The sequence below is a fragment of the Microtus pennsylvanicus genome, chromosome 11 (assembly GCF_037038515.1).
Source record: "Microtus pennsylvanicus isolate mMicPen1 chromosome 11, mMicPen1.hap1, whole genome shotgun sequence".
Taxonomy (NCBI): Eukaryota; Metazoa; Chordata; class Mammalia; order Rodentia; family Cricetidae; genus Microtus; species Microtus pennsylvanicus.
In genome coordinates this window covers 24,967,467-24,985,455 of record NC_134589.1, presented here as the reverse complement: position 1 = coordinate 24,985,455, position 17,989 = coordinate 24,967,467, and the positions used below count along the sequence as shown (strand labels likewise).

The 17,989-nt window shown below is 38.9% G+C and overlaps 1 protein-coding gene and 1 non-coding gene across 2 annotated transcripts in view; both read right to left on the bottom strand.

Moving 5' to 3' along the window:
* Npepps (aminopeptidase puromycin sensitive) overlaps window positions 1–17,989 on the bottom strand; it is a 91,183-nt gene that overhangs the window by 47,467 nt on the left and 25,727 nt on the right. Inside the window, exon 3 of the mRNA XM_075990921.1 lies at window positions 3,730–3,807. Coding sequence (XP_075847036.1) covers window positions 3,730–3,807 — 78 coding nt within the window. The remainder of the gene's footprint in view (window positions 1–3,729; window positions 3,808–17,989) is intronic.
* LOC142832044 (U1 spliceosomal RNA) lies at window positions 246–408 on the bottom strand. Its single transcript, XR_012907137.1, has one exon. It is a non-coding gene; the product is annotated as a U1 spliceosomal RNA (small nuclear RNA).

The window sequence follows — 17,989 nt, the reverse complement described above, 5'->3', positions numbered from 1 at the left end:
AGAAGGCAGGTGGGTCTCTGTGAATTCAAACAAGAGAGAAAGAGAAAGACCGGGGGGGGGGGGGGGGGGTGAGGCAACACAGATGGAGGTGAAATGACTGGGTATGAGGCCCTGGGTTCAGTCCCTAGTATTGTAAACAAAGACGCAAACTACAAACTACAAAGCATGATGTAGCAGAAACAGACTTTTGCTTGCTCTATTTATTTATTTATTTATTTATTTATTTATTATTTATTTATTTACTTCAGGGGAGAGCGCGAACGCAGTCCCCCACTACCACAAATTATGCAGTCGAGTTTCCCGCATTTGGGAAATCGCAGGGGTCAGCACATCCGGAGTGCAATGGATAAGCCTCGCCCTGGGAAAACCACCTTCGTGATCATGGTATCTCCCCTGCCAGGTAAGTATTGCTCTATTTATTTTTGAACTGGAGTATGATGCCCAGGCAGGGCTGGCACTAAAGGAGAGCTAGCTGGAAAGTTATCCTCCTGTCTCCACCTCCCATCTAGCTTCATCTGGCTATTTATGTGGGTCCTGGAGATCAAACTGAGGTTGTCAGGCTTCTCATATGTAGCAAACCCATATTTTCTCACATTTCTTTTCTTTCATTTTATTGGCAACAGAGATTAAATCCAAGTCGTTGAGCATGATAGTTAAGTTCCACTTCTCCCCTTTTCTTGTAAGAGTATTTTTGATTACTTGAGCTTGATATTAGCTGATTAATTTTCGATCTTTCTTTTTTTTGGATCTTTCTTTTAAGTAAATATCCATATGTTTTGATATGCTGCACATTTCTTATTCAGTTCAAAATATTTTCTATTATTATTTTAGATGGAGTCTTACTAGTTTTCTCACGATGGTCTCAAACTCCCAGGTTCTCATTCTAGCTTCTTAAGTAGCCAGGACTACAAATACAGGCCATTATGTCTAGGTTTTCTAATTTTCCTCCCTTTTATATATTTTTGCAGTACTGGGGACTGCACTTGGCCTTGCACACACTAACCAAATGCTCTGCTATTTTAGCTTTCCAAACAAGTTTTGATTCAATTATTCAATATGTGAAAAGGAAAAATATTTCTATTATTTTTTTTCTTTTCTTTGGAACAGAATTTCTCTATGTAGTTCTGGTTGTCCTGGGGCTCACTTTGTAGACCATGGCCTGAAACTTAAGAGATCCACCTGCCTCTGCCTCCCAGGTGTAGGGATTTAAGGCATGCGTCACCATACCCACTTTGCTATTGATTTCTAATACTGTCACAGTATACATGGAATATGCGATGATGTTCCAGACAGTCAGAGCTGGTATTCAGAGAAACCCTGCCTACAAATAAATAAATAAACAAACGAATGCAAAATACAGTCCCTTAATGGTACATATTTCTTTTGAGTGGGAGGGCTGGAATGAGATGGGTCAGCAGTTAAGAGCACTGGGCTGCTCCTCCAGATGACCCAGGTTTGATTTCCAGCACTCACATGTCATACAATCACCTGTAAATCCAGTTCTAGGGGATCTGACCATCTCTTCTGGCTTCCACTGGCATCAAGCACACACTTAGTGCAAAGCCGTATGTGCAGGCAAAACACTCTTATACATAAAATTACTTTTTGTTTTGCTTCGTTTTTTTGAGACAGAATCGCTCTATGTGGTCTTGGCTGCCCTGGAGCTCACTATGTGGATCATGATTGCCTCCAATCACACAGACCCTCCTATCTCTACCCTAGAGTGCAGGGAGTAAAGGCATTTGCCAGACCAAAATGTTTTATTTTTGTGAAGTAATAGCTCACATTTTAAACTGATACAGCAGCCCAAGGCTAAAAGTCCTAGCTAGTGTACCCAGAAACCAACGATTCAACTCTGATGTTTTTTCTTTTCTTTTTTTTTTCTCTCCCTCAAGACAGGATTTCTCCTTGTAGCCCTGGCTGTCCTGGAACACACTCTGTAGACCAAGTTGGTCTCAAACTCAGAGAGCTCCTACTTCTGCCTCCTGAGTGTTGGGAGGTGTGAGCCCCCACCCAGTCTCCAAAGGTGTATTTTTGTAGACTGAAAACTCCTGTGTTTAATTCAAAGAGATTTCTTAATTTATTCTTTTTTTAATTTTAAAAATAACATTTACGTATTCCGTAAGTCAGGAGGGAAGGGAGAAGAGTGCCATGGCTTAGAGGCTAGGGGACAACTTGCAGAAATCAGTGTTCTTCTTTCTGATTGGGTCCCAGGGTCAAATCAATCACAGTAAGCAGGCTTGGTGACAAGTACCATCTTGATGGCTGAATTTATTCCTTTAATAAAATCTTCCCATTTTTTTCTGTTCTTTAATTTTTCTTTTATAAACTATTTGGCTTTTGGATCTGATAGACTGGTTCTCAGTTTTCCTATTTTTCTGTTTTGCATTTCTTTGCTTTTTCCTGTAGTTTGAGACATATTCAATTTCATTTTCTGAAACTTTTACTTAAAAGGAGAAGGCAGAGGTGTAAAGATGACTCAGACTTAAGATGACTGGCTGCTCTACCAGAGGATCAGGATTCAATTTCCAGCACCCACATGTTGGCTGACAAAATTCTGTGACTGTGACTCCAGTCCTAGGGAATCCAACATCCTCTTCTGGCCACTGTGGGTACTGCATGCATGTGGTACACATACAAACATGTACACGTGCATACATACATTCAAGCAAAACACCCATACACATAAAAATAAATATATTTTAAAACATTTATTTCATCATAGTATGACTTCCAAAAGTTACACTATGTGTATGCACAGATACACACATTTCACTCAGACACAAACACACACACCAATTTGTTAAAAATTTAAAAATTTCTGGAAAGCAGAAATAAAAACAACAGCTGTGTAAATATTCAGACATAATCCACACATCCACAGAGTAAACAGGGAGGAGGTACTATCCCAGGTGACCTTCTGATCCTCCTGCTCCTATCTCTCAAGTGCTAGGATTACAGGTGTAATCCTATAGCCACTATATCCAGCTGAGCATCATGCTATTTGTACTATTTTAGAGACAGGATTCATCAACCTGATATATACTTTAGAGTTTTAAAATCTGTATTATAATAAGCACTTTATTATATTAATAAGAATTAACAAACTTTTACTGCTAAATATATTTCACTTATGATACATCACAATGAATATTAACTCAGGGTTGAACAAATATTAATTTTAATTCTTTCACCAACATATGCCAAAGAGTAACATACCAACAAATCTTCCCTTCTGTCCCCTCACTAGCAAAATCTCTCTTTCTGGTTGTACACCAGAATCATAAGTGGAGCACTGTCCACAGAGATTTCAACCAGCAGCAGATGGAGCTAAGTAAATATATTTTTAAGAAATAGAAACCAAGCTGGACATGATGGCGAACGCCTTTAAATCGAGAACTAAGGAGGCCGAGGCAGACAGATTTCTGTGAGTTGGAGGCCAGTCTGATCTACAGAATGAGTTCTAGGAATCCTATCTTGAAAAACAAACAAAATGAAACAATTAAAAATTAAACACCTTATTCTATAGGAAGTGATACTTAGCCTTTCATCCAGTTTTCTGTTTAAGTAAAACACAAACAAAAATTTGAAACTTTAATTTTCAGAACCCAGAACTTTTGGGAGAGAAGTCAACACTTTAATCTCTGAGCAACACTCAGGACAAAGATGGTACAGGTTCCCTGGGGAGTTAACACACGTAGTTTCTATGGATTTCAGAGAGTCTCTCACCTGTCTGGAGAGTACTAGGAAAAGACAGGGTGACTTTCTCATCTTCATTCTGATAGTTAAATCCTGTAGCATGGATTTCTGGAAAGAAAAAGGACAGAAATGACTTGACAAATCTGAGTATGCTGAAAAGAACAAATGTAGACTTCGCTCAACACCTTTAATACAATTTCTACTGAAACGAATGAAATATGCTTGTTTTGTGAGATAGTAAGGTCTGGCTAGACGCCCTGTTACTATGTAGCCCAGGCTGATCTGATCTCATAGCAATCCTGCCTTAGCCTTCTGTTTTTCTTGTTTGTGTTTTGGAGATGAAGTTTTACTATGTGGCTCTGGCTGGCCTGGAATTCAGAGATCCTGTGCTGGGATTAAAGGTGTGTGCTACCCTACTGGGCAAAATGCAACATTCACAATTTAGTAAATGAAGTTTCAATAATGAGTAAAATATTCTCCTTAAAAAGAAATACTCGTGGGCTGAGATGGTTCAATGGGTAAAGGCAGTTGCTGTACAAGTGACTGGTAATAATAGTTCAAAATTCTCAGAATTTATAATGCAAAAGTAGGAGAGTACCAACTCTGCAAAACTGTCATCTGACCTACACATATACATAAATACACATGAGCATGCACATGTATACACACACGTGTGAAATTTTAAAAAATAATTATATTTCTTTACAAATAATTATATTTACAAATTATATTTTAAATTTAATTCTAAAAAATAATTACATTTCTTTACAAAATAATTATATTTCTGCCATCTTTGGTGATATAGAAAATAGGATTACTACAAATGATACAGTTTTCTTTTCTATTTATATTGTGCTCATTTTGTGAGATAGGGTGTTATAGGACATTTGATTGCACTCTAACACACCTGAGATTGACAATAAAGTTTGTTTTGAATCAGAGTGGAGCTAATTACTGCTGACCAAAATTAGCCAAGGAGGCTTTGAAGGGCCAAAGACAGATAGACACAAGAAGTAGTAGGGTGGCACTGAGAGTCTCAGCCTTTTTGGATGGACAAACAAAAGACACAGGACATCACTGGCAGCTTCTCCATTGCATCTCTGATCATTCAGGTTCTTACCCCATAGCTGACTCCCAAGATTTTTTTTTTTAATATTTATTTACTTATTGTGTATACAGTGTTCTGCCTACATGTATGCCTGCAGGCCAGTAGAGGGCACCAGATCTCACTACAGATGGTTGTGCACCACCATATGGTTGCTGGGAATTGAACTCAGGACCTCTGGAAGAGCAACTAGTGCTCTTAACCACTGAGCCAACTCTCCAGCCCCCAACTCCTGTGATTTCATTGATAAAGAATAATTATATAAATGCATCATCAGGGTCTTGCTCTAAAGCCCAACCTATTCTTCAGCTAACAATTCTGTTGCCTCAGCTTCCAGAGTTGTGATAGTCTTGTGAGACTTCTAATTCTTAAGAGACTGTGGTATTACTTTTTCTATGCTGCACCTACTCATGAATCTTTAGAAGATCTAGTACAGTGCCAAGAATTCACTGTTTAAGATATCATAAAAGGGTTGGAGAGATGGCTCTGAGGTTAAGAGCACTGACTGCTCTTTCAGAGGTCCTGAGTTCAATTCTCAGCAACCACATGGTGGCTCACAACCATCTTAATGAGATCTGGTGCCCTCTTCTGGTGAATAGGCATACATGCAGGCACTGTACACGTAATAAATAAAAATATTTTAAAAAAATATAGCATGAGAGTCTTGCAAACCCATTCCTGCAAGATAAGTAACAACGTAAACTCTGATAGAAATCACACCCTCTTCTGGATTCTTTGCTCTTAGATTTTACAGAAATAAATAAAGTAATAACATGAACAGATACATTAAGACTCCAGTTATTAAGCTTCCACCGACCAGGAGAAGAAACTGCTTAATTTAATGCTACTTAAGGATGCTTACTTGATACACTAAGAATCCATAAACCAGTTCCAACCAACACATCCCAAGAATACTCCAAATAAAAATAACGGTTAAAGTTAGGGCTTTAATAAGCACGTGAAAAGATGTTCTGTATTAAACAAACAAACACAAAAAAAAACAATTCAAACCCACTATGATGACTATAATTAAAATTATAGACGTATCTAGGGAGGCTGTAGAGAAACTGAAGCCCACATATATTTCTGGTAGAATATAAAATGGTAGATATCTACTAAACAGTTTGGTACTTCATCTAAAAAGGTTAAATATACAGCTACCTGATGATGGAGCAATCCCATTCCCCTATGTGTTTTCTCTCTCTTTTTCTCTGTCTCTCTATATCTCACTCTGAAGAACTATTTCTACACAAAGACTTGTATATGTATATGTGTATATGTATACAAATGTTCATAATGTTATTATTAATACTTCCAAAGTGGGGTTTCTGTTACCAAATGTCCACCAACAAATGAATAGATAAAATGTGAGTAACAATGAACTGCTATTTAACAATAAAAAGAAATGAGGTGCTGTGACACAAGATGGCTCAGTGGGTAAAGGGACATGTCACCATACCCGACAATCTGAGCAGGGTCCCTGAAACCCACATGGTAGAAAGAGAAAACCAATGACTGAGAGTTGTCTGACACATATGTTCTTGGGTTTTAGGCCACCTTTCCAGCCAAATAACTGAATATTGAAAACAAAGAACAGGGAGGAAGAGAGGCAAAGAAAGGAGAGCCTTAATGTGGATCAACTTTGAAAGAGGGTCTCACGCAGCTCAAACTGGACTTGACCTTGCTTTGTGTAACCTAATCCTCCTGCCTCAATATTTCAAAACAAAGAGTCAAAAGCATGAGAGCAAGCTCAACTAATGTTCCTCTAGGATTTTTGTCTTGTCATTCTGTAAGGACTTGCATGTGTGTGTATGTGCGGGTGCGTGTGTGTGTGTGTAGAGGCTACGTCAGTATCAAGTGTCTTTCTGAATAATTCCACCTGACTTTTTTGGGTGGTTTGGTTTGGTTTATGTTCTTTCTAGACAGGGTTATACTATGTAGTGCTGGCTGTCCTGGAACTCACTATATAGACCAGGCAGGCTGGCCTCAAACTCTGAGAGATGTCTGTTCTTGACTCCTCAGTGCTGGGTGGGATTAAAGGTGTGTTTGAGAGAGGGTCTCTCACTAACCTTGGAGCTTACAGACTTGGTTAGGTTGGCTTTCAAAGATTCATCTGTCTCTGCCCACCCAGTTCTTAGGTTACTGAAGTGTGAGTGCCCTGCCTAGCTTATTACATGGGTGCTGGGATCCAAACTCAAGCCCTCACATGGCAGTTTACTCAGTAAATCCACCCTATTGTAATGAGTCCATCCTATTGCTTGTCTTCTTTATTTATTAAATATACAGCGGTCTGCATGCATGCACCAGATCTCATTACAGATGGTTGTGAGCCACCATGTGATTGCTGGGAATTGAACTCAGGACCTTTGGAAGAGCAGGTAGTGCTCTTAACCACTGAGCCATCTCTCTAGCCCGTTTTGTTTGTCTTTTTAAAGCATCCTACTACTGAGCAAAATCCCCAGTTCCTATGAACTTGAAACTGAATATATACCAAGTTAAACAAGATATATATATAAAAGAAATTCATATGAAATGTCTAGAATAGGGTTAGGAAGATAGGAGGCTAAGGGTGCTCAGTAGCAGAATGTTTGCCTTATATATGCAAGGCCCTGTGTTTAATTCCAAGTACCCCCCCCACACACACACACCCAAAGTCTAGACACAGCTGAAGATGATGGCACATACTTAGAATTCTTGCCCTTAGGAGGTAGGTGCAGAAGAATCAGAAGTTCAAGGCCACCCTTTGGTACATTGCAAGTTTGAGATAACTGTCTTTAAAAAAAAAATAATTTTAAAAATTAAATGAGTGGCAGATTAAGGGGAAATGGGCAATAAGTACTTTCTTCTTGGAGCTGTGAAATAATAACTGTGTCTGCTGATGGCCATACAGTGTCTGTGAACAACTAAAAGCTGTTGAAATCTATGCACTTTATTCATTTTTAAAATGTTTGACTCTGGCGCCGGAGAGATGGCTCAGTGGTTAAGAACAGACTGTGTTAGTATTCAGGCATCTGTATGGCCTGACCTTGGGGTATACATCCTCATTTGTAGCCACTAAGAGCACCACAAGTGTCACATTCAATATGTTCCCTTTTAAAGGAACCCTGCCCACCTCCCATCCCTCCCTTTCTCTGTCTCTGTCTGTCCACCCATCCAGGCATGTGTTTCTCTCTCTCTCCCTCTCCTCTATTCTCTTCTGTCCCCAGAGGCTGATCTCCTTTCCTCCCTTTTCCCATTCACTTTCCTTCAATAAAAACCCCTCCACCTGAGCTGTTGCATGATACCTTTCTCTCTTGTACCACATTTTCTAAATTACAACAGACTGTTCTTCCAGACTACCCAGGTTCAATTCCCAGCACTCACATGGCAGCTCACAACCATCTATAAACTCAAGTTCCAGGGGATCTGACACCCTCACACCGATGCACATAAAATTAAATAAATTTTTAAAAAATAATAAAATAAAATGTTTGGCTTTATGAGGCAGCATCTCATACTACAGATCAGGTTAGTCTGTAACTTGCAGTGATTCAGCTCTTCACCCCAATTGCTTGGAATTACAGGAATGGACTACCATATCCACAGCTGTGTAGATGCTTTAAACTGACTATCAGAATTTCAAAGAGTTTTATATTATCACTAAGGTTCATACATGTGTCTGTAAAACTAAAATTTCAGGGAAAGAGGGGTTCGAGACAGAATTTCTCTATGTAACAGCTCTGGCTGTCCTAGAACTTGCTTTGTAGACCAGGCTGCCTGCTTCTGCTCCCAAGTTATTACTATTTTTAAAAAATATTTATTATATGTACAATATTCTGTCTGTGTATATGCCTGAAGGCCAGAAGAGCGCACCAGACCCCATTACAGATGGTTGTGAGCCATCATGTGGTTGCTGGGAATTGAACTCAGGACCTTTGGAAGAGCAGGCAATGCTCTTAACCTCTGAGCCATCTCTCCAGCCCCTCCCAAGTTATTATTACAAACTACTTAGGATAATATAGAAATACAGTTTAGTACTTAGTTAACCTATTACAATCAAACTTGTCATGTTAGTTATGTTTTGAAGGTCAGAGATATGTTTTAGATAGACTTCAAATACTTCAGAGATCTACTGAATGTGGCATTTAAGATGTTTTAAAAACATAGGTTTTTTTCTTTCTTTTTTTTTTTTTATGACAATGACACATGCCTGTTCCTGGCAGCACCAATATGCTTTGGAGAAGATGATGGACATCAAAGAAACTCCATATGGAGTTTACTTTCTCTGTGGCAAAAGTTAGCCACTGGGCATGAAAGTGCCCTTGCCTCAACTGCTGACAGTATGTTGTCCAAACTGGACAAGCAGGCACAAAGAAAATGACTGTCAAACTTTGCCAAGACACGGCAAGACAGGCCTTCAGAATACCCTGCTGGCCTGAAGGGATGGCTCAGCTGTTAAAGATTAGGCTCACAACCAAAAATTTAAGAGTTTGGTTCCCAGCACCCACAACTATCCCTCCAGGGTTTTTGTTTTGTTTTTTAAAAGAGAATACCCTGCTTCACAGAAAAGTCTGTCAGCTATTCTAGGCCTGTAGGCTGAAGATGGATGCCCTGATGTTACAGAGGAACCCTGAATGACTGACTGTCCAGGCAGTGAGCTGTTTCTGTCATTTCTCACATTTTTTGCAAGTCAACTGTTTACACTTCCTGCTTATTTAGGTAATATTATTTCCTTCTCGGGTCTCTGAGGGAACATAAGACTAGATAGTTATAATTACAGTTTTCCTTAGTTATGATAAAAGATGAATTAGCTATAAAACTTTAGACTCATAAAGATAGGATAGATGATAGAATTTAATTTTGCCAAATACAAATGGACTAGATATTGAAACTGTAATTCTTACTTGATAACTGCTTTGTTATAAGTAATTTTACTATGTTAAAGTAAAAACCTTTCTTTTTGATTAGACAGAACAGGAGAAATGCTGTGGAATCCTCATACTGTGATTATGTGTTGCTCTCATTGGTTGATAGAGCCAGGCAGGAAATTCAAGCAGAGATACAAGTGTTCTTGGATGGGGTCAGGAGACACCATCCAGCCACCCAAGGAACAACATGTCAGCAGATCAGTAAAAGCCACAAGTCACATGGCAATACATTGATTAATAGAAATGAGTTAATTTAAATTGTAAGAGCTAGTTAATAATAAGCATGAACCATCAGCTAAGCATTTATAAGTAATAATAAGCCTCTGAGTGGTTATTTGAGAACTGCCAGCTGGAGAAAAAACTTGAGTACTGGGATTAAAGGCATGCGCTATCACTGCCTGACTAAAAGTAAAATCTTTACAAAGCAGTCTTTTAAATTCAGACTCTGAAAGACCTTTCATTGATCCCCTAAATAAACCTTCATTTTACAGATTAAAAAAAAATAGAAAATGAAGTTAAGCATATGATGAAGAATGCATGGCTAGACTAAATTTTAGATGCCACCTTTTAATTATTTCTAAAATTCTTTATATAGTCCTAAAATTGCATCTAAATTTAAACAGATACCTAAAATTTTGGTCTACAGAAAATTGTTGTCTATTAGAACAAAAACTAAAAACATGCTTTAAAGTGATTCCATAGAATACAATTACAATAACCTGAAGGAAAGGCAATTATCATCTCAACACCTAAAAATGTTTACTTCTGCGATGTGTGATCATACACACTAGCCACCTCAGCACTTGGGAGGCGAAGGCAAGAGGGTCATGATGAATCTGAGGTCAGCTTGGAATGATAGTGAGACAGACACTGTCTCAAATGATCAAACAAACAAGAAAACAATATTCTTTTCTGTTGTGTGTGGCATGTATGTGTGCACATGAAGACCAGAGGGCAACATTGGGTGTCTTCCTGCTTCACTCTCCACTTCATGTTTGTGACAGTCTCTTCCTGAACCTGAAGCTCATAAGGTGGCTATGCTGGCAGGTCATGACCTTCAAGTCCATTTTGATGTGAGTGCTATGGATCTGAGATCAAGTCCTCACAACTGTGCAGCAAGTACTTTACCATCTAACTAAGCCACCTCCCCAGATAAAGATCTCTTCTAAGAGAAAACGGGATGATGGTAGCTTTGAGGTGTTGCTACTATAAACCAATTTGTTCTTATAAATTTACAGAAACATTTCAAACTGGCAAGATGTTAATGAAATGTCTGAGAACAACAGAACATGCCAGTGCTGTATTGCTACACTCCACAATAAATGGTTCCAACTAAGTACAACTAGCTAAATAACTACCAAGGAATCAAACTCCCCCTAAAGTTTCTTCAGAAAGGAGCAGCCACATACTTGAATTTATTTATTTTTTAAATATTTATTTATTTATTAAGTATACAGTATTCTGTCTGCGTGTATTCCTGCAGGCCAGAAGAGGGCACCAGATCTTATTACAGATGGTTGTGAGCCACCATGTGGTTGCTGGGAATTGAAATTGAACTCAGGACCTTTGGAAGAACAGGCAGTGCTCTTAACCTCTGAGCCATCTCTCAGCCCCTTATTTATCTATCTATCTATCTATCTATCTATCTATCTATCTATCTATCTATCTATCTATTTTGAGACTGGGTTTCTCTGTGTAACAGTCCTGACTATCCTGGAACTCGCTTTGTAGACCAGGCCTGTCTCTGCTTACTAAGTGCTGGGATTAAAGTCATGCACTACCACTGCCCAGCTGAATTTTTTTAAAAGTATCTTGTATTATCAGAACCATGCATTCATTTTATGCTGAACGGATGTAAGTAGAGAATTCTGTAACCCAAAATCAAAGTCTGTGATGCTCTTAAGCTCAAAATAAACAGTCAAAGCAAAAATGAAAGAGTGCTCAACATTATTAGCCATCAAGGAAATATAGACTAAATTTACCATGACTGATCACTATACACAGGTATTTGGGTTTTTCCCAATGGCACTAGCTCATAACTCCATTCCTAAAGTAGGTTATTAGTTAAGCATAATTTAATCCTCCCTGCCTTTCTTTGTCACCTCCATTTCAGAAAAGAATGCTACATGAAGGGCTGGAGAGATGGCTCAGTGGTTAAGAGCATTGCCTGCTCTTCCAAAGGTCCTGAGTTCAATTCCCGGCAACCACATGGTGGCTCACAACCATCTGTAATGACGTCTGATGCCCTCTTCTGGCCTGCAGACATACACAGACAGAATATTGTATACATAATAAATAAATAAATAAATAAATAAATATTTAAAAAAAGAATGCTACATGAAGATGCCAAAAGGAATCTGGACGGGCTTTTCTGGATTTTCTTTTTTTTTTTTCTTTTTTTTTTTTTTTAGCATTAGATATGAAACAGTCACCACAAAAACCCAAAAGGAAGCCAGGAAGTAGTAGTACACATCATTAATCCCAGCACTTGGGAAGCAGAGGCAGGTGGATCTCTGTGAGTTCAAGGTCATCTGTAAGGAGATCTGGTGCCCTCATCTGGCCTGCAGTCATACATGGAGGCTGAATACTGTGTATATAATAAATAAATAAATAATTCTTTAAAAAAATTTTAGCTGGGCAGTGGTGGCGCAAGCCTTTAATCCCAGCACTCAGGAGGCAGAGGCAGGCGGATCACTGTGAGTTGGAGGCCAGCCTGGTCTACAGAGCTAGTTCCAGGACAGGCTCCAAAGCTACAGAGAAACCCTGTCTCGAAAAAACAAAAAAAAAAAAAAAAAAAAAAAAAACAAGTCTTAAGGTCACCATTTTCTGTTTTGTGGTATGATGTAGCTCATTTATCTTTCCAAATAAAATATGGCTACCAAGAATGTGGAAATTAGCTGGGTGTGGGGGATCAATGCTTTTTTGGTGGCAGGGGGTGAGATGGGGTCTCTTCACATAGGTCTGATGGTCCTGGAACTCACTATGTAGACTAGGCAGGAACTTAACTCGGAGATGTGCCAGCCTCTGCTACCTAGGTGCTTGATTAAAAGCACCGCATCCAGCACTTGGCTCACAAATTTGATCCCAATAGTCAGGAAACAGATAGACAGATCTTTGCATTTAATACCAACCTGATCTACATAGCCAGTACTACGCTTACACAGTGAGACTCTGATTCAAAAGAAAAAAAATCAAAAGAATGAGTCTTGGAAGCAGGTAGTGGTGGTGCATGTCTTTAATCCCAGCATTCAGGAGGCAGCAGCAGACACACCTGTGTTTGAGTCCAGCCTGGTCTACAGAGTGAATTACAGGACAGCCAGGGCTACCCAGAAAAAACCATGTTTCAAAAAAACCAAGGAAAAAAAAAGGAAAAAGAACGAGCGTTGAGATTTCCTTGGGGTTGTGTTGTTTTGATTTTTTTTTAATCATTTTATTGTTGCCTTTTTTTTTCCCCCTTCAGTGTTGGGGCTTAATCCTAGGGACTAATGGATACTAGGAGAGCTTTGGCTTTCTTTCTCACGTAACAGCTAGATAAAGTTTCTAGATACAGTAGCAAATATTTGCAGAAGGAATGAATGAATTCATAAAGCAGTAAGTGATTATGCCATAGAGTTCATCCTTTAAGTTGTACTAATGAAAACTACCTTTACTAATTCAACTGGCTGCCTGGCAGGAAAACATGGCTACTAGACATTGGAAGAATGAACGCCAATAAATCAGAATTTCCTCAGCAATCCCCTGTGGAGAAAAGTCTGAAGACATTAGGAGGAACTAGTCTCAAGGAGAAAGATTTACAACTAAAAGATGATTGTGGAAATAGAAACTTGAAGGAGAGACTTGGGCATGGAACCACAGTGAAGCTAGACTGCTTAGTTGTGCATATTTTCTCTTTTAGTTTGTTTTTTTTTTTATGGTTTTTATTGCGACAGAGTTTAGCCTTGGCTGTCCTGAAACTTGCTCTGTAGACCAGGCTGGCCTTGAACTTACAGAGATCCTCTTGAGTACTGATATTAAAGGAGTTCGAGACCACACCCAGCTAGTTATATATATTATATACATTCTTCCCTTCTATTTAAACCTTACCTGCAAGTTAAAATCGCAAAGATAAGAATGGAGAAATTGCTGGTTCTCTTTGTCCTTCTTAATGTGACCACACTGAGTAAATCTTTTCAGGCTTTATTAGTTTGGCTCTTTTAATTGGTTTATCAAGGATAGGTAGCCAAACCTGCTTTGTTGGAACACCCCTAGATCTGATAACGCTAATTTTTCTTTTTTGGTTTCTTCGAGACAGGATTTCTCTGTGTAGCACTGGCTGTCCTAGAACTTTATCTGTAGACTAGGCTGGCCTTGAACTCACAGAGATCCACCTGCCTCTACCTCCTGAGTGCTGGGATTAAAGGCCGTGCCACCACCAACTGGGTAACACTGATGTTTTATGGATTAACTTGATAAAATTTCAAGTTGTAATCTATTGTATTCTGCTACAAACACTTAGATAGTATTTGGTATGAAACTATTAGACTGTTCAAAAAGTAGAAAACCATTAATCTAAAAATGAATATAAAAAAATCTAAAGAAAGAGCCAAATCTAGTGTGGCATGCCTATTTCCAAAAACAAATAAACAAAAGACTAAATAATATGCATCATCAAAGAAAAATGTTCTGAAGCAAAATAATGACTCAAAGATATTTTTACATTAGTACTAACGTTAATAGACTTATAACAACTAGCATTACATTTAGTTACAGTTTACATTCATATTTTATAAGATTTATGTGCTAAAGGAGATACCTTATAGTCACATTTTAAGTGTATACATCTAAATTAAATCTTGTGGGGTCCTGAGAGATGTCTCAGTAATTAGAAGCACATGCTGTTCATGAAAAAGACCCAGGCTCAGTCCTCAGCACTCACATGGTAGTAGTTCACAAATGCCTATTCTAGGAAACACAACGCCCTTTTCTGGACTCTTTGGGCATCAAATACACAGATACACACATACGTGCACACGCGTGCACACACACACACATGGAGAAAGGCAAACAAAGGCATAGATGCAGGTTTTATGTACGTGAATATTTTGCCTGAGTGTGTGCCTGGAGCCCATGGAGCTCAAAAAAGAGGGCCTTGAATCCTCTGGAACTGGAGTCATAAAAGCCTGTAAACCAACATGTGGATGCTGGGAATCAAACTCAGGTCCTCTGTAAGAACAAGTGCTCTTAACTGCTGAGCCAACCCTCCAGTCCCAAAATTAAAAAATCTTAGATCATACTATTTATATGTTGCCCAGACAGGCTTCAAACTCTTAATCCTACTTCACGCAACCTGTGTGTCAGGATTAATTATAGAAACGGGGCATGATGTCTGGCTAACAAACTTATTTTAAACTTTACTGGAAATCTTTTAAAGGTTAGGCATACTATATGCCTCCACACCCAGTACTCTAGAAGCTAAAGAAAGAGAAGCTGAGTTGGAGGCTATCCTAGGCTATATAGTAAGACCCTGCCTAAAAGCACTTAAAAAAAAAAAACTCATCTTCAAGGGGCTGGAGAGATGGCTCACTGGTTAAGAGCACAATCTGCTCTTCCAGAGGTCCTGAGTTCAATTCCCAGCAACCACATGCTGGCTCCAAACCATCTGTAATGAGATCTGGCACCCCGTGTGGGTATACATGGAGGCAGAAAGTTGTATACATAATAAGTAAATAAATCTTAAAAAAAAAAACAAAAAAACAACAAACTCCTCACATAATAAGTAAATAAATCTTAAAAAAAAAACAAAAAAACAACAAACTCCTCTTCAAAGTGGAAGGGTAAGGTTAAGTAGTACAGAGCATACCTAGCACAGATGGGTCCTGTGTTTAACCCTCAACCCCACAGAAAAAAGCATGGGAACAGGAGCATATGATCAGACAATTATTATTCAACACTATTTCCTCACCTCTAAAAATAAAATCATTTCATTATGTATTTTTTAAAAAGATTTATTTATGTATAGGAGTACTCTATTGCATGCATGCCTGAATGACAGAGGGCATCAGATCCCACTATAAAATAAATGATTGTGAACCACTAGGTAGTTTGATGCTGGAAACTGAATTCAGAACCTCTGAAAGAGCAGCCAGCGCTCTTAACAGCTAAGACATCTCTCCAGTCCTATGTATTTCTTAATTGTTTGAAAATTAAATTGTATTATAGCTGGGTGTTGTGGTACACAACTTTAACCCCAGGACTTGCTAGACAGAGGCAGGTGGATCTTTGTGAGTTGAGGTCAGCCTGGTTTACAAAGTGAGTTCAAGAACAGTCAGAGCTACATAGTGAGACTCTATCTCAAAAAAACAAAACAAAACAAAAAGATAATTAAATGTATAATATACTCTATAAGTGATCAAAATAATATTGGTTATAATTACTAAGAAATATTCTGAGGGCTGGAGAGATGACTTAGCTATTAGTTAGTAAGCATTTCAATACTGAGGCTCACAACTGGCGCTAACACCAGTCCAAGGGGATCAAATGCCCTCTTCTGAATTCCTCAAGGACCATCACACCTAGCTGAAAGAAAGGAGGAAGGGAGGGAGGGAAGGAGAGAGGGAGAAAGGGAAAAAGGAGGGAGGATATTTTCAGCCAGCAGAGCATGGTTTCATTGTTTAAAATTAAATATGTAATATAATTGGGTGTTGTGGTGCACACCTTTAATCCCAGCACTTGGGAGGCAGAGGCAGGCAAATCTCTCTAGTTCAAGGCCAGTCTGGTCTACAAAGTAAGTACCAGAACAGCCAAGGCTGCTACATGGAGAAACCCTGTCTCAAAAAAGCAATAAAGAAATAAATAAGAACTTCTGAGTCAAACTTGTTAACATCCCTGTAATGCCAGTACTTGGGAGGTAGTGGAGGAAGAAGGACCAGGAATTCAAGGTAACCTTCAGTTACAAAACAAGGCTGAGGCCAACCTAGGTAGCTTACATGAGATTTACTCTACAAAAATTAAGAAAAGATTCTCAAACTGAAGATATAACTCATAGGCAAAACAGTGGTCTGACATGTGTACGGCTCTGATTTAACTTTAGTACCATAAAGAGAGAGAGAGAGAGAGAGAGAGAGAGAGAGAGAGAGAGAGAGAGAGAGAGAGAGAGAGAGAGAGAGAAATATCCCTTATTCCTTTCTGGCCTGGAGTATACCTTAGTGGTAGGGTGATTACAAAGCATTCATGGGGCTCTGGGTTTGATTATCAACACCAGGTGAACAACAACAAAAATTTTGTGTATGTATGCACCCACACACAGGTGCATGTGAGGGTCAACAGACAACTTTTGGGAGCTGGGTCTTTCCTTTGAATTTTAAGAAGATTCCAGGGATTCAACTAAGATCATCAGGCTTTTGTGGCAATACTTTTTGAGCCAAAATATTAATTTTTTTCCTTTTTTTTTAAATTAAGGGAATCACAATAGGAGCTGGAAAGATAGCACAGTAGTTAAAAGTAATTGCTGCTATAGAAGAGGTCCCAGGTTCAGTTACCAGCACCCATGTGGTGGCTTAACTCAAGTTTCAGGGACTCTGATGCTTTCTTTAGCTCTCTACACCCAGTTTCTAATAGTATTTTTTAAATTATTGGGGCTGGAGAGATGGCTCAGAGGTTAAAAGCACTGACTGCTCTTCGAGAGGACCTGAGTTCAATTCCCAGCAACCAAATGATGGCTCACAACCATCCATAATGAGATCTGGTGCCTCTTTTGGCCTGCAGGTATACATGCAGGCAGAACACTATACATAATAAATAATAAAGTTATGGGGCTGGAGAGATGGCTCAGCAGTTAAGAGCACTGACTGCTCTTCCAGAGGTCCTGAGTTCAATTCCCAACAATTACATGGTGGCTCACATCCATCTGTAATGAGGTCTGGTGCCCTCTTCTGGCCTGCAGGCATATATTGTATACATAATAAATAAATATTTTTAAAAAAAAATAAAGTTATTATTGCTGGGCAGTGGTGTCACACACCTTTAATCCCAGCACTTTAGAGGCAGAGGCAAGAGGATCTCTGAGTTCACAGCCACCCTAGTCTATATAATGAGGTCCAGGACAGCCATTACTGTTATAGAAAAAAAAATTCCATTAATGTATGTTTGCATGATAGGAGGGCACATATGCTCAGGAATACATGTGGAGGTCATAAGACAAATGTGTAAAATTATCTCTTTCACTTTTATATGGATTCTGGGGACAAAACTCAGGTCACCAGGCTTGCATGACAAATGCACTATGTACTGAGCCATCTTA